General features: G+C 42.5%; 1 protein-coding gene across 1 annotated transcript in view; it reads right to left on the bottom strand.

Annotated features, from left to right (window-relative positions):
• LOC124040475 (catenin delta-2-like) overlaps nucleotides 1–21,637 on the bottom strand; it is an 890,284-nt gene extending 868,647 nt beyond the window's left edge. Inside the window, exons 1-2 of the mRNA XM_046357697.1 lie at nucleotides 21,607–21,637; nucleotides 14,169–14,302 (exon numbers count right to left, since the gene is read on the bottom strand). Coding sequence (XP_046213653.1) covers nucleotides 14,169–14,302; nucleotides 21,607–21,637 — 165 coding nt within the window. The remainder of the gene's footprint in view (nucleotides 1–14,168; nucleotides 14,303–21,606) is intronic.
• Between the last annotated feature and the right edge of the window lie 361 nt (nucleotides 21,638–21,998).

Raw genomic sequence — 21,998 nt, 5'->3', positions numbered from 1 at the left:
TTAAGTTTTAAAATAATGAATGTGCACACATTGGTGGGACAGAGCGCATTCTGGAGAAAGAAGTGCATCTGGGCGCATGGTAAATCCGACGTCTGCATCGGCCAGGCAGCATTTACGGTGATACGACCTCAGCAGAAGAAGGGCATTCATACCTCTTGCTTTCGCGGAGCAGTGCAGAGCTGTTGTCAAGTTTATGTTTATACAGGATGTACCGCCCCCCGCAACCAATCATGTCAATGCAGAGCTGTTGTCAAGGAAGTGAGTTTATGTTTATACAGGATGTACCGCCCCCCGCAACCAATCATGTCAATGCAGAGCTGTTGTCAAGGAAGTGAGTTTATGTTTATACGGGATGTACCGCCCCCCGCAACCAATCATGTCAATGCAGAGCTGTTGTCAAGGAAGTGAGTTTATGTTTATATGGGATGTACCGCCCCCCGCAACCAATCATGTCAATGCAGAGCTGTTGTCAAGGAAGTGAGTTTATGTTTATACAGGATGTACCGCCCCCCGCAACCAATCATGTCAATGCAGAGCCCCTGCATTGTCACAACATTTGGGAGGCTCATGGCGATGCGGTACGGAGTGCGATTTGGCCTCTGGATGCCTATGGAAGCGCATTACACCCTCCATATGGAGCCTCCATCACAGTCTAGGCCTCCGCAATGGATTTTCTTAACATAGTTGAATGTGCTGACAACAAAATCACACAATAATTATCAATGGAAATGAAATTTATCAACCCATGGAGGTCTGGATTTGGAGTCACACTCAAAATTAAAGTGGAAAACCACACTACAGGCTGATCCAACTTTGATGTAATGTCCTTAAAACAAGTCAAAATGAGGCTCAGTAGTGTGTGGCTTCCACGTGCTTGTATGACCAACCTACAATGCCTGGGCATGCTCCTGATGAGGTGGCGGATGGTCTCCTGAGGGATCTCCTCCCAGACCTGGACTAAAGCATCCGCCAACTCCTGGACAGTCTGTGGTGCAACGTGGCGTTGGTGGATGGAGCGAGACATGATGTCCCAGATGTGCTCAATTGGATTCAGGTCTGGGGAACGGGCGGGCCAGTCCATAGCATCAATGCCTTCCTCTTGCAGGAACTGCTGACACACTCCAGCCACATGAGGTCTAGCATTGTCTTGCATTAGGAGGAACCCAGGGCCAACCGCACCAGCATATGGTCTCACAAGGGGTCTGAGGATCTCATCTCGGTACCTAATGGCAGTCAGGCTACCTCTGGCGAGCACGTGGAGGGCTGTGCGGCACCCCAAAGAAATTCCACCCCACACCATGACTGACCAACCGCCAAACCGGTCATGCTGGAGGATGTTGGAGGACGTTCTACATGGCGTCTCCAGACTCTGTCACGTCTGTCACATGTGCTCAGTGTGAACCTGCTTTCATCTGTAAAGAGCACAGGGAGCCAGTGGCGAATTTGCCAATCTCGGTGTTCTCTGGCAAATGCCAAACGTCCTGCACGGTGTTGGGCTGTAAGCACAACCCCACCTGTGGACGTCGGGCCCTCATACCACCCTCATGGAGTCTGTTTCTGACTGTTTGAGCAGACACATGCACATTTGTGGCCTGCTGGAGGTCATTTTGCAGGGCTCTGGCAGTGCTCCTGCTGCTCCTCCTTGCACACAGGCGGAGGTAGCGGTCCTGCTGCTGGGTTGTTGCCCTCCTACGGCCTCCTCCACGTCTCCTGATGTACTGGCCTGTCTCCTGGTAGCGCCTCCATGCTCTGGACACTACGCTGACAGACACAGCAAACCTTCTTGCCACAGCTCGCATTGATGTGCCATCCTGGATGAGCTGCACTACCTGAGCCACTTGTGTGGGTTGTAGACTCCGTCTCATGCTACCACTAGAGTGAAAGCACCGCCAGCATTCAAAAGTGATCAAAACATCAGCCAGGAAGCATAGGAACTGAGAAATGGTCTGTAGTCACCACCTGCATAACCACTCCTTTATTGGGGGTGTCTTGCTAATTGCCTATAATTTCCACCTGTTGTCTATTCCATTTGCACAACAGCATGTGAAATGTATTGTCAATCAGTGTTGCTTCCTAAGTGGACAGTTTGATTTCACAGAAGTGTGATTGACTTGGAGTTACATTTGTCAGGATTTGGCCAGGGTTGTTCCGGTTTTTGGTCACTAGATACCCCCATTGTGCCTTTTGACCTTTTGTTTTCCCTTGATCCCCATTATTATTTGCACCTGTGCCTCGTTTCCCCTGATTGTATTTAAACCCTTTGTTTTCCTCTGTTCTTTGCTCTGTGTTTGTATGTTAGAACCCAGCCCTAGTACTCTGAGAACTCTTGTTGATCCCGGTGGACTCTCTTGTGGAATTCTGTTTTTTGTTCTTGTTTGTTTGTTTTTTGAGTATCTTTTGAGGCTTTTTGTGCTTTATCTTCCACCTTGTGGATTTACCTTTTTTGTCTTGGAGGATTACCTTTGTTCTTGTAGGATTCCTTTTGAGGTTGTGGAGTTACATGTTTTCCTGAAGAACTTCACTTTTTACTTCATTAAATACACCGTCTCAAGTACTGCTGTGTCTGCCTTATCTTCTGGGTTCTGCCGACTATTCGTGGCTCAGTTGGTTAAGTGACTGTTTCTCACTCCGGGTTCGTAACCGGGTCCTGACAGAAACACAGAGCCAAAAATGAACCCAGAGGCAGCCACTTCTCAGGACCTTGTTGCCATGCTGTCCAACGCCACAAAGCCGCCCTGGTTCAGCAAGAGGCCTTAATGGCTAGACATTCTCATTTTCTGTCAGAGATGCTGACTTCCATAAAGCAGATATCTGATCGACTTACCCCGGCAACAGTTCCCGTCCCAGTACCTCAGATTCACGTACCCATGGCAGTTAACCCTCTGGCTGAACCTCGTCTTCCACCTCCCCAATGGTTCTCAGGTGATCCAAGTGCTTGTAAAGGGTTTCTCACCCAATGTTCTCTCTCCTTCGAGCTGCAACCCTCGTCGTTCCCTACCGACCGGTCTAAGATCGCATATATCATCACCCTGCTGTCGGAAAAAGCCCTGGCCTGGGCTACTGCTGTGTGTGATGCCCATAGTTCCTGCTGTGCCAGCTACTCTGCCTTTGCTGAGGAATTCAAACAAGTGTTTCAAGGCCCAAGCAGTGGTCCTGACTCAGCCAAACAGCTCCTGACTCTCCACCAAGGTCGGCGCAGCGTGACTGACTATGCCATCCAGTTCCGCACGGTGGCAGCAGCGAGTGGCTGGAACAACGAGGCGCTCACGGTGTGCTTTCTGAAAGGCCTTTCCGACACTATCCAAGATGAACTGGCCACTCGGGAACCACCGGACAATCTCCCTGATCCCTGATCAAGTTGGCCTCACGCATTGACCAGCGTCTGAGAGAGAGAGAACTCAACCGTAGACCTCTAGTCCCTATCAGTCCCAGCTCCGAGTCCCCACCTTTATCCTCGCTGGCTCCACCGGAACCCATGCAGATTGGACGCATCTCCCAGGCTGAGAGAGACCGCCAGATGAGGGAGCGACGCTGTCTATATTGCGGCAAACCGGCCATTTCCGTTCCACGTGTCCCGGGCTCCAGGGAAACGCTCTGTCCCGTACAGACCGGGGGGAACTGTAATGGGAAACATAACCTCCTCCCATCCATCCAACTCCCGTCTGCTCACTCCAGTCACCCTTTCCTGGGACAACCACAAGCTTCACCTTCAAGCCTTGGTAGACTCTGGAGCCGCAGGTAACTTCATGGATGGTGTCTGCGCGAAGGAGAATGGCGTTCCCTCTGAACCTCTAAGTGACCCCATGAGGGTTACTACATTGGATGGAAGCCCTTTTGGATCTGGACTTGTCACTCATGTCACTACCTCCTTGCGACTTTCAGTTTCACAACACCAGGAATTGATGAACTTTCATTTGATCTCCTGTTCCGAGTTCCCTCTCGTCCTTGGATACCCCTGGCTTCACAGCCATAACCCTCACATCGACTGGTCTGTGGGCACTATCAAGCAGTGGGGTCCTACGAGCCAAGCTACTTGTATTTTCCCGAATTCCCCGAGTTCTACTCCCGAGTCTTTAGAATCCATCGACCTGACCCGAGTTCCCGAGTGTTACCATGACCTCAAACTGGTATTTAGCAAACAGAGGGCCACCATGCTACCACCCCATAGACCTTATGATTGCCCCATCAAACTGTTTCCGGGCACTTGCCCTCCCAGGGGTCGGATCTTTTCCCTATCTCCACCCGAACGAGCTGCTATGGATACCTACATCAAGGACGCTCTGGAAGCAGGCCTCATGCGTCCATCCACCTCCCCGGCGGGAGCAGGGTTTTTCTTTGTGGCCAAGAAAGACGGTGGATTACGTCATTGCATCGACTACCCAATGCCACTCAATGCCATAACCGTCCGTAAACGTTACCCGCTACCCCTTATGGCCACAGCCTTCGAGCTGCTCCAGGAAGCAGTTGTTTTCACTAAGCTTGACCTGCGGAACGCATACCATCTTGTGCGGATCAGACCTGGTGACGAGTGGAAGACCGCTTTCAACACGCCTACCGGTCACTATGAATACTTGGTGATGCCCTTCGGCCTGACCAACGCCCCAGCGGTGTTCCAAGCGCTCATAAACGATGTGCTTAGGGATATGCTTAACATATTTGTGTTCGTTTACTTGGATGACATCTTCATCTTTTCGAGCTCTCTTCAAGAACACACTAAGCATGTCAGACAAGTACTTAAACGCCTCCTAGACAGCCATCTGTACGTTAAGCCGGAAAAATGTGAATTCCATTCATCCAGAGTACAATTCCTTCACTTTTTACTTCATTAAATACACCGTCTCAAGTACTGCTGTGTCTGCCTCATCTTCTGGGTTCTGCTGACTATTCGTGGCGCAGTTGGTTAAGTGACTGTTTCTCACTCTGGAGACCCGGGTTCGTAACCGGGTCCTGACAACATTGTGTTGTTTAAATGTTCCCTTTATTTTTTTGAGCAGTGTATATAAATTACCGTTCAAAAGTTTGGGGTCACATAGAAATATCATTGTTTTTGAAAGAGTATCGGAGGACCAAAATGCGGCGTGGTATGTGTTCATTAATTTTAATAAAGAAAACACTGAACACTGAAACACTATACAAAAACAATAACCGACATAACAACCGTGACGCTGAGAACTGTACTGAAACAAGCAATCAACATAGACAATCACCCACAAACAAACAGTGCAACCCAGGCTACCTAAGTATGATTCTCAATCAGAGACAACAAATGACACCTGCCTCTGAGAACCATACTAGGCCGAAACATAGAACTCCCCAAATCATAGAAAATCAAACATAGACTGCCCACCCCAACTCACGCCCTGACCATACTAAATAATGAATACAAAACAAAGGAAATAAAGGTCAGAACGTGACAATAGGACTAGTTGAGTATCTGGACCATCAGCATTTGTGGGTACGATTACAGGCTCAAAATGGCCAGAAACAAAAAACGTTCTTCTGAAACTCGTCAGTCTGTTCTTGTTCTGAGAAATAAAGGATATTCCATGCGAGAAATTGCCAAGAAACTGAAGATCTCGTACAACGCTGTGTACTGCTCCCTTCACAGAACATCGAACTGTCTCTAACCAGAATAGAAAAAGGAGTGGAGGCCCCGGTGCACAACTGATCAAGAGGACAAGTACATTAGAGTGTCTAGTTTGAGAAACAGATGCCTCACAAGTCCTCAACTAGTAGCTTCATTAAATAGTACCCGCAAAACACCTGCCAGTCTCAACGTAAACAGTGAAGAGTCGACTCCGGGATGCTGGCCTTCTAGGCAGAGTTCCTCTGTCCAGTGTATGTGTACTTTTGCCCATCTTAATCTCTTCTTTTTATTAGCCAGTCTGAGATATGGCTTTTTCTTTGCAACTCTGCCTCAAAACAAGTGACCACAACCTTTTGAATGGTAGTGTATAAAATATCTGTTACTGCTGAACTAAAACATCTTGGTCGATCAACAGCCATACACCACACCACACACTACACCCACACACAATACACACTCACTACACATACACACACACTACACACTCACTGCACACCACACCACACACACACACACTACACCCACACACAATACACACACTCACTACACCTACACACACTCTACACACTCACTACACACCACACCACACCACACACACACACACTACACCCACACACAATACACACTCACTACACATACACACACACTACACACTCACTACACACCACACCACACACACTACACCCACACACAATACACACTCACTACACATACACACACACTACACACTCACTACACACCACACCACACACACACACACACACTACACCCACACACAATACACACTCACTACACATACACACACACTACACACTCACTCCACACCACACCACACACACACACACTACACCCACACACAATACACACTCACTACACATACACACACACTACACACTCACTACACACCACACCACACACACACACACTACACCCACACACAATACACACTCACTACACCTACACACACTCTACACACTCACTACACACCACACCACACCACACCACACACACACAACACCTACACACACTACACACTCACTACACACTCCACACTACACCCACACACAATACACACTCACTACACACTCCACACTACACCCACACACAATACACACTCACTACACACTCCACACTACACCCACACACAATACACACTCACTATACACTCCACACTACACCCACACACAATACACACTCACTACACCTACACACACTCTACACACTCCACACTACACGCCAACACACTACACAAACACGACAGTAGTGCCTTAAACCACTACACCACCCCAAATGTTTTACTTAATAAGTGTTAAGTAAAAAATACATAAGTACAAATAAAAATCATTAATAATTAAAGAGCAGCAGTGAAATAACAGTAGCGAGGCTTTATACAGGGGGTACCAGTACAGAGTCAATGTGGATGCTATATACAGGGGGTACCGGTGCAGAGTCGATGTGGATGCTATATACAGGGAGTACCGGTACAGAGTCAATGTGGAGACTATATACAGGGGGTACCAGTACAGAGTCGATGTGGAGGCTATATACAGGGGACACCGGTACAGAGTCAATGTGGAGACTATATACAGGGGGTACCAGTACAGAGTCAATGTGGAGGCTATATACAGGGAGTACCGGTACAGAGTCAATGTGGAGGCTATATACAGAGGGTACCAGTACAGAGTCAATGTGGAGGCAATATACAGGGGACACCAGTACAGAGTCGATGTGGAGGCTATATACAGGGGACACCGGTACAGAGTCAATGTGGAGACTATATACAGGGGGTACCAGTACAGAGTCAATGTGGAGGCTATATACAGGGAGTACCGGTACAGAGTCAATGTGGAGGCTATATACAGAGGGTACCAGTACAGAGTCAATGTGGAGGCTATATACAGGGAGTACCGGTACAGAGTCAATGTGGAGGCTATATACAGGGGGTACCGGTGCAGAGTCAATGTGGAGGCTATATACAAGGGGTACCGGTACAGAGTCAACGTGGAGGCTATATACAGGGAGTATCAGTACAGAGTCAATGTGGAGTCTATATACAGGGGGTACCGGTACAGAGTCATTGTGGAGGCTATATACAGGGGGGACCGGTACAGAGTCAATGTGGAGGCTATATACAGGGGGTACCGGTACAGAGTCATTGTGGAGACTATATACAGGGGGTACCGGTACAGAGTCAATGTGGAGGCTATATACAGGGGGTACCGGTACAGAGTCAATGTGGAGGCTATATACAGGGGGTACCAGTACAGAGTCAATGTGGAGGCTATATACAGGGTGTACCGGTACAGAGTCAATGTGGAGGCTATATACAGGGGGTACCGGTACAGAGTCAATGTGGAGGCTATATACAGGGTGTACCGGTACAGAGTCATTGTGGAGACTATATACAGGGGGTACCGGTACAGAGTCAATGTGGAGGCTATATACAGGGTGTACCGGTACAGAGTCAATGTGGAGGCTATATACAGGGGGGACCGGTACAGAGTCAATATGCGGGGGCACCGGTTAGTCAAGGTAATAAAGGTAATATGTACATGTTGGTAGAGTTAAAGTGACTATGCATAGATAATAAACAGAGAATAGCAGCAGTGTAAAAGGGGGGGGGGTGTTAATGCAAATAGTCTGGGTAGCCATTTGATTAGCTGTTCAGGAGTCTCATGGCTTGAGGGTAGAAGCTGTTAAGAAGCCTTCTTGTCCTAGACTTGGCGCTCCGGTACTGCTTGCCGTGCGGTAGCAGAGAGAACAGTCTTTGACTGGGGTGGCTGGAGTCCTTGACAATTTTTAGGGCTTTCCTCTGACATTGCCTGGTATAGAGGTCCTGGATGGCAGGTAGTTTGGCCCCCAGTGGTATACTGGGCCCTACGCACTACCCTCTGTAGCGCCTTACGGTCAGATGCCGAGCATACCAGGCAGTGAGGCAACCAGTCAGGATGCTCTAGATGGTGTAGCTGTAGAACTTTTTGAGGATCCGGGGACCCACACACACACACTACACACTCACTGCACAGACACACACAGAATACACACTCACTAAACAGACACACACACACTACACACTCACTACACACTACACATGACACAGACACACACACACTACACAGACCCACACACTACACACCACACACTACACAGACCTACACACTACACACCACACACTACACACTCACTACACACTACACACCACACACTACATTTACATTACATTTAAGTCATTTAGCAGACGCTCTTATCCAGAGCGACTTACAAATTGGTGCATTCACCTTACACTCACTACACACTACACAGACACACACACTACACAGACACACACACTACACACCACACACTACACACTCACTACACACTACACAGACACACACACTACACAGACACACACACTACACACTACACACTACACAGACCTACACACTACACACCACACACTACACACTCACTACACACTCACTACACACTACACACCACACACTACACAGACCTACACACTACACACCACACACTACACACTCACTACACACTACACACCACACACTACACACTCACTACACACTACACAGACACACACACTACACAGACACACACACTACACACTCACTACACACTACACAGACACACACACTACACACAAATCTGCTGACAGCATGTACATCATATGTATGCGATTCAGCTCATATCTCCATGATGTTAATGTCTATTGTCCATCTATATGTGTAGCTGTGTGGGAGAACAGCTGGAGAGATGGAGATGGTTTATACATGCTGAGTTATTAAGTCAGGTTGTCAGACAGTTATGATGTGGACATGGAATGACTTTGCATGTATTTTACAATATAACACCCCCCCCCTCCAATCTCATTACTTTCTGAATACAGATTTAGTAATAGGAAAGGCTTTTCAAAATGTCCAACTTAGTTTGCCCTTGACCTATAGGTTACATATGACAAAATACAAATCTCTGTTTTACAAATGTACAATGATTTGGCAAAGTCTTTGTGACAAACCGTGGTGAATCAACATTCTATCAGTCAAAGCATTGTTCAAGGCCCAGAAATATCTCCCTATTCAATCTCCCTATTCAGTGATTCTCAAAGGAATGTGTTCCATGAAAGAATACCGTTTTATCCTGGAGGCAAGGGAACTTTTTACTTTTAATTGAAGGTGAGGGGAGAGAACTCAGAGCTATATTGACACAAACACATACAGAGACTTCCATTTCCCAGGCCATTGATTTATTTATTTTTGTATTTTAACTTCTTGGATATAGGGGGCGCTCTTTTAATTTATGGATAAAAAACGTTCCCGTTTTAAACAAGATATTTTGTCACGAAAAGATGCTCGACTATGCATATAATTGACAGCTTTGGAAAGAAAACACCCTGACGTTTCCAAAACTGCAAAGATATTGTCTGTGAGTGCCACAGAACTAATGCTAAAGGCGAAACCAAGATGAAATTTCATACAGGAAGTGCCCCAGATTTTGAATGCGCTGTGTTCCAATGTCTCCTTATATGGCTGTGTATGGGTCACGAATGAGCTTAGACTTTCTGTCGTTTCCCCAAGGTGTCGACAGCATTGTGACATATTTGTAGGCAAATCATTGGAAGATTGACCTTAAGAGACTACATCTACCAGGTGGCCGCTTGGTGTCCTCCGTTGCAATTATTGCGTAATCTCCAGCTGCAGGTATTTTTCGTGTGCTTCGAGGAGAAACACAGCTGCCACGAATGATTTATTATCGAATAGATATGTGAAAAACACATTGAGGATTGATTCTAAACAACGTTTGCTATGTTTCTGTCGATATTATGGAGTTAATTTGGTAAAAAGTTCGGCGTTGTAGAGACTGCATTTTCAGATTTTTTTCTTAGCCAAACGTGATGAACAAATCGGAGCGATTTCTCCTACACAAATAATATTTTTGGAAAAACTGAACATTTGCTATCTAACTGAGTCTCCTCACTGAAAACATCCGAAGTTCTTCAAAGGTAAATGATTTTATTTGAATGCTTTTCTTGTTTTTGTGAAAATGTTGCCTGCTGAATGCTAGGCTTAATGCTATGCTAGCTATCAATACTCTTACACAAATGCTTGTGTAGCTATGGCTGAAAAGCATATTTTGAAAATCTGAGATGACAGTGTTGTTAACAAAAGGCTAAGCTTGTGAGTGAATATATTTCTTTCATTTCATTTGAGATTTTCATGAATAGTTAACGTTACGTTATGATAATGAGCTTGAGGTTATAATTACGCTCCCGGATACGGGATTGCTCGACTCTAGAGGTTAACCCTTTTTTTCTCACCCATTTCGATCTTGTCTCATCGCTGCAACTCTCGTGAGGCAAAGGTCTAGTCATGCGTCCTCCGAAACAAGACCCGCCAAACCACGCTTCTTAAAATTTCTTAAGGCTAGGGGGCAGTATTTTGACGTCAGGATGAAAAGCCCAAAGTAAACTGCCTGCTACTCAGGCCCAGACACAAGGATATGCATATAATTGGTAGATTTGGATAGAAAACACTCTATAACACTCTATAAAATAACGTCCGTGAGTATAATAGAACTGATTTGGCAGGCGAAACCCAGAGGACAAACCATCCAGGGAAAAAATAAATTGAGGTCATAGGATTTCCTAATGGGTTTCTATGGGAACCCCTATTTATGAGGAACCTGCTTGCAGTTCCTATGGCTTCCACTAGATGTCAACAGTCTTCAGAAATTGGTGGATGTTTTTCTTTTGAGATATGAAGAAGTAGTGCTATTCATTCCATGTGTCACTCTGAAGGTCCCTACTATTTTGTTGTGCGTGAACAGGAACGCGCTCCGTGTTATTTTTCTTCGGGATTTGGAAACAGATTATCCTGTTTTAAATTGTATAGATTATTTACATTTTAGGAGACCTGAGGTTGGATTAGGAACATTGTTTTAAATGTTTCGACCAAGTTCTTCAGGTAACTTACTTACTTACTTTGTAGTCATGTTGGGTGAGTTGGAACCGGTGTATTTCTGAATCAAATGCGACAAATAAATTTACATTTTTGGGGATATAAAGAAGGAATTTATCGAACAAAACGACCATTCATTGTGTCACTGAGACATTTGGGATTGCAAAAAGAAGAAGATCTTCAATGGTAAGGCATTTATTATATCATTATTTCTGACTTTTGTGGCGCACCTGCCTGGTTGAAAAAGGATTTTCATGCGGGGGCGCTGTCCTTAGATAATCGCATGGTCTGCTTTCACCGTAAAGCCTTTTTGAAATCAGACACAGCGGCTGGATTAACAAGAAGTTAAGGTTTATTTTGATGTATTACATATATTTTCGTGAATGTTGAATATTGATATTCCTGTAGTTTGAATTTTGCGCTCTGCAATTTCACTGGATGTTGTCTAATCTATCCAGCTAAAGGGATCACTAGGAGGTTAACACCCACTGCACCAATGTGTCTGAGGAAACACTGTTCACCTGACCAATAGGAGTCGCTAGAGCACGATGAGCCAATTAAAGCCAATTGTGCGCCGTCAATGGGACTGTTGATCACGGCCGGTTGTGATCGAACCCGGGTCTGTAGTGACGCCTCTAGCACTGAGAAGTAGTGCCTTAGACCGCTGCGCCACTCGGGAGGCCTAGGGCATTGATTTCAAGTGTGACTCCTCTCTCTCTCTCAAACACAAAGACAAAGTTGTGTGACTGTACAGACACACACAAACTGCACACAGACACCTAAAACTCACACACACAATGATCTCTTTCTGGTGTCTCTTTGCAATAACGTATCTAGATAGAAGGTACCCTGTTACGTTGTGCATGTTAGTCATTTAGCAGATTCTCTTATCCAGAGTTACTTACAGTTAGTGCATTCATCCCCAGTTTCCTTACGTAGGTTAGCGACCTGCGTGATCCAGGAAGCCACCTCAAGCCTATAATCCTCGGCAAGCAAACAATTGCCGCATAAGAACTCTGAGGGTTCCACTTTGTCCCGAAACAAAGCGTAGTAGATACAGCTCCTACAGCGCTTTTTTGGTTTTCATTTACTTCTCCAGACAAAGAGGAATCAATCGGAAAACCCATCTGGGAGTAACTTTGTTAGCTTAATGGCTAATGTTAGCAGCTTAGCGGCTCTTTCAAGCAGACTTTAACCTGTCAGTTAAGCTGTTAAAAGCTAACCGCGTCACGGAATCCATGCAAAAACTAGGTGCGACAACCACATATCACAGTTATAGTAAGTACATTTTTTCTCAATAAAGTATCTACCAGCAAAGTCAGAGCGCCAGAGGAGATAGGAGACCATAAAATGGCAGCCAACTATTGTGTGTTTTTTCCATGTTATTTGCAACTTATTCCGTACATAATGTTTCTGCCACTGTTTGTTATGACCGAAAAAAGCTTCTAGATATCAGGACAGCGATTACTCAGCCCGCACTGTAGGAATACTTTTTCTTCAACGAGTCAGATGGGAAGGATTTACTTCAGATGCCCGACAAGACCCTCATCCCCGTCATTTGCATGAGAAAGAGACAGAGATATTGGGGATGAAGATCTGGTTGCCTTGTAAGGATCCAACGCCGATCGGGTAATCTGCCTTTACCATCGGTCATATTAGCCAACGTACAATCAATGGAAAATAAGACAAACTACGATCATGTATATCCTACCAACGGGATATTAAAAACTGTAATATCTTATGTCTCACCAAGTCATGACTAAACAATGACATGATTAACCTACAGCTGGTGGGTGTTAATCTTTTTCATCAGGATAGAACAGCAGCCTCTGGTAAGACAAGGGGTGGCGGTCTATGTATGTTTGTAAACAACACCTGGTGCACGAAATCTAAGGAAGTCTTGAGGTTTTGCTCGCCTGAGGAAGATTATCTCATGAAAAGCTGTAGACCACACTATTTACCACCACAAACCAATGCTGGCACTAAGACTGCACAAGCATTTCTCTACACTCGCATTAACATCTGCTAACCATGTGTATGTGACAAATAAAATTTGATTTGATTTGATGAGCTGTATATGGCTAGAAGCAAACAGGAAAACACTTATCCAGAGACTGCACTCCTAGTTGCCGGGGTCTTTAATGCATGGAAACTTAAATCTGTTTTACCTCATTTCTACCAGAATTTTAAATGTGCAACTAGAGGGAGAAAACTCTAGATGTATGGTAACTGCTTGGCTTCCAACCACAAGGCAATATGACTAGGGTCCTTACCTCACTGGGGCCAAGCTTCCTGCCATCCAGGATCTCTATACCAGGTAGTGTCAGAGGAAAGCCCTAAAAATTGTCAAAGACTACCGCGACCCTAGTCATAGACTTTTTTGTCTCGACATTACTTCCTGATTCCTCCTCTACACATTAAATATTGACTTCTAACATGGACTGTCCTGAACCAACTGCATAGGACTGGAATACTGATATCTGCTCCAGCAGCAGCTTCTTCAGCAAATAATTCATAGTACACCGTGTACGTTTGTGTGTTCCAAGTACAGATCAATGTGTTTAAGTCTCACTTGCTGATATGGACACACACACACAGTGAGAGACAGGCAGACAGACCTACAGTACCTGTTCTTTGACAGAGGCCAGGATAGCGGAGGTGGTCTCTGTCCCGTCGGATCCGTCTCCATTAGATGACGGTAGACCTGGACTCAGCAGACTGGCACCCTGCTCTGATGTCTGGTCTGGCACCGGCATACCTCCTATAGACAACAACAATATCACGTTATATAATATACACACATAGAATACCTTCTATAGACAACAACAATATCACGTTATATAATATACACACATCACATTGAATACCTTCTATAGACAACAACAATATTACGTTATATAATATACACACATCACATTGAATACCTTCCATAGACAACAACAATATCACGTTATATAATATACACACATTGAATACCTCCTATAGACAACAACAATATCACGTTATATAATATACACACATCACATTGAATACCTTCTATAGACAACAACAATATCACGTTATATAATATACACACATCACATTGAATACCTTCTATAGACAACAACAATATCACGTTATATAATATACACACATTGAATACCTTCTATAGACAACAACAATATCACGTTATATAATATACACACATTGAATACCTTCTATAGACAACAACAATATCACGTTATATAATATACACACATCACATTGAATAACTTCTATAGACAACAACAATATCACGTTATATAATATACACACATTGAATACCTTCTATAGACAACAACAATATCACGTTATATAATATACACACATTGAATACCTTCTATAGACAACAACAATATCACGTTATATAATATACACACATCACATAGAATACCTTCTATAGACAACAACAATATCACGTTATATAATATACACACATCACATTGAATACCTTCTATAGACAACAACAATATCACGTTATATAATATACACACATTGAATACCTTCTATAGACAACAACAATATCACGTTATATAATATACACACATCACATAGAATACCTTCTATAGACAACAACAATATCACGTTATATAATATACACACATCACATAATACCTTCTATAGACAACAACAATATCATATAATATACATTGAATACCTTCTATAGACAACAACAATATCACGTTATATAATGTACACACATCACATGGCATACCTCCTATAGACAACAACAATATCACGTTATATAATATACACACATTGAATACCTTCTATAGACAACAACAATATCACGTTATATAATGTACACACATCACATAGAATACCTCCTATAGACAACAACAATAACACATTATATAATGTACACACATCACATGGCATACCTCCTATAGACAACAACAATATCACGTTATATAATATACAATCATCAGCATTACTCATACTCATAGTATACCTCCTATAGTCAACAACATCATCATTACTAATATTCAGAGTATATCTCCTATAAACAACAACAACAACATCATCATCAATACTAATACTCATAGTATACCTCCTATAAACAACAACAACATCATCATCAATACTAATACTCATAGTATACCTCCTATAAACAACAACATCATCATTACTAATAATCATAGTATACCTCCTATAAACAACAACATCATCATTACTAATAATCATAGTATAGCTTCTATAAACAACAACAACACCATCATTATTACTAATAATCATAGTATAGCTTCTATAAACAACAACAACACCATCATTATTACTAATACTCATAGTATACCTCCTATAAACAACAACAACATCATCATCATTACTAATTGTTATGTGATTTTTAATGAATAATGACTAAATGATGTAAACATTTAACACAGAACTATAACTGACAGAATACTACCCTGTCACTGTATGATTGTATGAATCTTATTAGAATCGTAACACTAAATCTAATGAATGTAGTTTCAGTCTAGAATTAGAGCAAGGACTTTCTGTTCCTTGTTAGAAACAAATGGAGCTATCGTCAGACCGGCTGGAATACTGTGTTCCTTACAGGACATTCTGTCCCCACCAAGGGAGGGGAGAGACCTTGGGCTTGTAGTAGATTGTTTAATGGGTGGCAGACTATTTATGAGTAGGAGAAGACTTGTGAACTATGTTGCTATTGTATCTGAGAGGAGGGACATTTATGACAAAATGTGAGGTATATAGACCAATGTGCCGGAAATGATAGGCAGAGCTCTCTAAATAAACATTCCTGACAATTGTAGCTGGGCCGCCGTCTGATTCATTCCAACCAGTTTCCTACAAATTCTGGGTATCAGGCTGAGTAATCGATTCAATTGGGTTCATGAACACTGAGGACTTAATTCTCTTGACACTAATACTCAGAGTATACCTCCTATAAACAACAACAACAGCATTACTAAGTCACAGTATACCCCCTATAAACAACAACAACATTACTAACACTCAGAGTATACCTCCTATAAACAACAACATCATCATCATTACTAATACTCATAGTATACCTCCTATAAACAACACCAACATCATCATTACTAATACTCATAATATACCTCCTATAAACAACAACAACAACAACATCATCATTACTAATACTCATAGTATACCTCCTATAAACAACAACAACAACATCATCATTACTAATACTCATAGTATACCTCCTATAAACAACAACATCATCATCATCATTACTAATACTCATAGTATAGCTCCTATAAACAACAACATAAACATCGTTGCTAATACTCATAGTATACCTCCTATAGGCAACAACATCATCATATTTACTAATACTCAGAGTATACCTCCTATAGACAACAACAACACCATTACTAATACTCATAGTATACCTCCTATAAACAACAACAACATCATCATCATTACTAATTGTTATGTGATTTTTAATGAATAATGACTAAATGATGTAAACATTTAACACAGAACTATAACTGACAGAATACTACCCTGTCACTGTATGACTGTATGAATCTTATTAGAATCATAACACTAAATCTAATGTGTGTAGTTTCAGTCTAGAATTAGAGCAAGGACTTTCTGTTCCTTGTTAGATACAAATGGAGCTATCGTCAGACCGGCTGGAATACTGTGTTCCTTACAGGACATTCTGTCCCCACCAAGAGAGGGGAGAGACCTTGGGCTTGTAGTAGATTGTTTAACGGGAGGCAGACTATTTATGAGTAGGAGAAGACTTGTGAACTATGTTGCAATTGTATCTGAGAGGAGGAGGGACATTTATGACGAAATGTGAGGTATATAGACCAATGTGCCGGAAATGATAGGCAGAGCTCTCTAAATAAACATTCCTGACAATTGTAGCTGGGCCTCCGTCTGATTCATTCCAACCAGTTTCCTACAAATTCTGGGTATCAGGCTGAGTAATCGATTCAATTGGGTTCATGAACACTGAGGACTTAATTCTCTTGACACTAATACTCAGAGTATACCTCCTATAAACAACAACAACATAATTACTAATAGTCACAGTATACCTTCTATAAACAACAACAACAGCATTACTAATACTCATAGAATACCTCCTATAAACAACAACATCTGCATCATTATTAAAACTCATAAGTATACCTCCTATAAACAACAACAACATCATCATTACTAATACTCATAGTATACCTCCTATAAACAACAACAACATAATCATCATTACTAATACTCATAGTATACCTCCTATAAACAACATCATCGTTACTAATAGTCATAGTATACCTCCTATAAACAACAACAACATCATCATATTTACTAATACTCTAGTATACGTCCTATAGACAACAACAACAGCATTACTAATAGTCATAGTATACCTCCTATAAACAACAACAACACCATCATCATTACTAATACTCATAGTATACCTCCTATAAACATCATCATCATTAGTAATACTCATAGTATACCTCCTATAAACAACAACAACAAAAGCATTACTAATACTCATAGTAAACATCCTATAGACAACACTGACATCATTACTAATACTCGGAGTATACCTCCTATAAACATCATCATCATTAGTAATACTCATAGTATACCTCCTATAAACAACAACAACAAAAGCATTACTAATACTCATAGTAAACATCCTATAGACAACACTGACATCATTACTAATACTCGTAGTATACCTCCTATAAACAACAACATCATCAGCATTACCAATATTCATAGTAAACATCCTATAGACAACACCGACATACTTACTAATACTCATAGTATACATCCTATAAACAACAACAACATCATCAGCATTACCAATACTCATAGTATACCTCCTATAAACAACATTATCAACATTACTAACACTCATAGTATACCTCCTATAGACAACATCATCATATTTACTAATAATCATAGTATACCTCCTATAAACAACAACATCATCATCATTACTAATTGGGGCAAAAAAAATTATTTTTTTTCAGCCACCAATTGTGCAAGAACTCCCACTTAAAAAGATGAGAGAGGCCTGTAATTTTCATCATATGTACACCTCAACTATGACAGACAAAATGCGGGGAGAAAATACAGAAAATCACATTGTAGGATTTTTTATGAATTTATTTGCAAAATATGGTGGAAAATAAGTATTTGCTCACCTACAAACAAGCAACATTTCTGGCTCTCACAGACCTGTAACTTCTTCTTTAAGAGGCTCCTCTGTCCTCCACTCGTTACCTGTATTAATGGCACCTGTTTGAACTTGTTATCAGTATATGAAGGACACCTGTCCACAACCTCAAACAGTCACACTCCAAACTCCACTATGGCCAAGACCAAAGAGCTGTCAAAGGACACCAGAAACAAAATTGTAGACCTGCACCAGGCTGGGAAGACTGAATCTGCAATAGGTAAGCAGCTTGGTTTGAAGAAATCAATTGTGGGAGCAATTATTGGGAAATGGAAGACGTAAAATATCACTGATAATCTCCCTCGATCTGGGGCTCCACGCAAGATCTCACCCCGTGGGGTCAAATGATCACAAGAACGGTAACACACTACGCCACCAGGGACTCAAATCCTGCAGTGCCAGACGTGTCCCCCTGCTTAAGCCAGTACATGTCCAGGCCCGTCAGGCCTGTCTGAAGTTTGGTAGAGAGCATTTGGATGATCTTTGGAGGGAGTTGAAAGTCTGTGTTGCCAGCAACAGCCCCAAAACATTTATTTATTTATTTATCCATTTATCCATCCATTCCCATTTGCAGCAACGACCTGGGGAATAGTTACAGTGGAGAGGAGGGGGATGAATGAGCCAATTGTAAACTGGGGATTATTAGGTGACCATGAAGGTTTGAGGGCCAGGTTGGGAATTTAGCCAGGACACCGGGGTTAACACACCTACTCTTACGATAAGTACCATGGGATCTTTAATGACCTCAGAGAGCCAGGACACCCATTTAACGTCCCTTCCGAAAGACGGCATCCTACACAGGGCAGTGCCAATCACTGCCCTGGGGCATTGGGATATTTTTAGACCAGAGGAAAGAGTGCCTCCTACTGGCACTCCAACACCACTTCTAGCAGCATCTGGTCTCCCATCCAGGGACTGACCAGGACCAACCCTGCTTAGTTTCAGAAGCAAGCCAGCAGTGATATGCAGGGTGGCCCCAAAACATCACTGCTCTAGAGGAGATCTGCATGGAGGAATGGGCCAAAATATCAGCAACAGTGTGTGAAAACATCGTGAAGACTTACAGAAAACGTTTGACCTCTGTCATTGCCAGTAAAGGGTATTTAACCTGTTAAGTCGACCCTCTACTTTTTCGAACATTCTGTTAAAAATCGCACAACATTTCAGCGCCCTGCTACTCATGCCAGGAATATAGTATATGCATATGATTCGTATGTGTGGATAGCAAACACTCTGACGTTTCTAAAACTGGTTAAATCACGGCTGTGACTTTAACAGAGCGTGAGTTTCATCGAATAGCGCAGGAAAACCTGATCACTGAAAATGGAAATAAATATCCTTGCGCTTACTTCCAGGAATTGTTCAAAGTGAACCGAATTACATGAGACCGAGGTTTCAGCGCCTACAGCTACCACACGTTGTCTAGAGGCTTGTCATTTGATTCGCAATTGATTCTTGGTCTATCCGGTTTAAGAGAACTCCTTCCCTCCGTTCTCCGACCGGATGTTTTGGTCGAGCTCTCTCGGCCATGTCTTTTTCCAGACGACACCTATAGAAGTTACATAGCCTCCTGATGAATTTTATCGCTTATTAACGTGTACTAATACCTAAAGTTGCATTACAAAAGTATTTCGAAGTGTTTTGTGAAAGTTTATCGTCGACTTTTTGAATTTTAAAAAATGACGTTACGTTATGAAACGCTCTTTTTTTTCGTTTATCATACAGTCTACATAGAACGATATCTAGGCTATATATGGACCGATTTAATCGAAAAAAGACCCAATAGTGATTATGGGACATCTAGGAGTGCCAACAAAGAAGATGGTCAAAGGTAATGAATGTTTTATATTTTATTGTGCGGTTTGTGTAGCGCCGAATATGCTAATTATTTTGTTTACGTCCCCTGTGGGTCTTTTGTGGTGTTACATGCTATCAGATAATAGCTTCTCATGCTTTCGCCGAAAAGCATTATAAAAATCTGACTTGTTGCCTGGATTCACAATGAGTGTAGCTTTAATTCAATACCCTGCATGTGTATTTTAATGAACGTTTGAGTTTTAACTAATACTATTAGCATTTAGCGTAGCGCATTTGCATTTCCAGAGCTCTAGATGGGACGCCTGCGTGCCAGGTAGGAGCAAGTGGATAACAAAGTATTGAGATAAACTTTTGTTATTGACCAAATACTTATTTTCGATCATAATTTGCAAATAAATTCATTAAAAATCCTACAATGTAATTTTTCTGGATTTCTTTTCTCATTTTGTCTGTCATAGTTGAAGTTTACCTATGATGAAAATTACAGGCCTCTCTCATCTTTTTAAGTGGGAGAACTTGCACAATTGGTGGCTGACTAAATACTTTTTTGCCCCACTGTACCTCCTATAGACAACAACAACAGCATTACTAATACTCATAGTACAGTATATATTCTAAAGAACAACAATTATATCATAATTACTATTCAAATATCACATAATAAGAACTTGAGTGAAAAACCTCTTCTTTATTATCAAACGACAACACATTAGGGTCTTCCAGTCTTCATGTAAAGTAGACACGAGTAGTTAATTTGGGATTGAGTAAATAGCAGGCTTATTATGAGAGTTACGGGAGTGAAATTCAATCACTTCAGATTCTACTGGATTTTCCACAGTGTTGCGGGAGCTCCCTCTCTCACACTTCAGAGTGTTAACTGGCTTAGATACAGTGAGCAGTCTCTCAGCCTATCCTGAGGTCCGAAGAAGGGAGGTGGGGAGGGACTGGGAGAGTGGGAGAGAGAACTCGCTGAGAACTCAATGAACAGTGTCTCGCTTTTGAACGTCCCCAGGAGCTCTGAGAGTGCTTACTGCTAATCTGCAGGCTGGCACCCACCGTCATGTTCAAGAGGTAAAAGTGGTACCGTGAGGAGATATTTTAAGAGGTACCTGGGTGTGCGTCTCTCTCTCTCTCTCTCTCTCTGTATCTCTCTCTCTCTCTCTGTATCTCTCTCTCTCTCTCTCTCTGTATCTCTCTCTATCTCTCTCTGTATCTCTCTCTCTCTCTGTATCTCTCTCTCTCTCTCTGTATCTCTCTCTCTCTCTCTGTATCTCTCTCTCTGTATCTCTCTGTATCTCTCTGTATCTCTCTCTCTGTATCTCTCTCTCTGTATCTCTCTCTCTGTATCTCTCTCTCTCTCTCTGTATCTCTCTCTCTCTCTCTGTATCTCTCTCTCTGTATCTCTCTGTATCTCTCTGTATCT

The sequence above is a fragment of the Oncorhynchus gorbuscha genome, linkage group LG07 (assembly GCF_021184085.1).
Source record: "Oncorhynchus gorbuscha isolate QuinsamMale2020 ecotype Even-year linkage group LG07, OgorEven_v1.0, whole genome shotgun sequence".
In the NCBI taxonomy this organism is placed as follows: Eukaryota; Metazoa; Chordata; class Actinopteri; order Salmoniformes; family Salmonidae; genus Oncorhynchus; species Oncorhynchus gorbuscha.
This window is presented reverse-complemented; position numbering and strand designations above follow the sequence as displayed.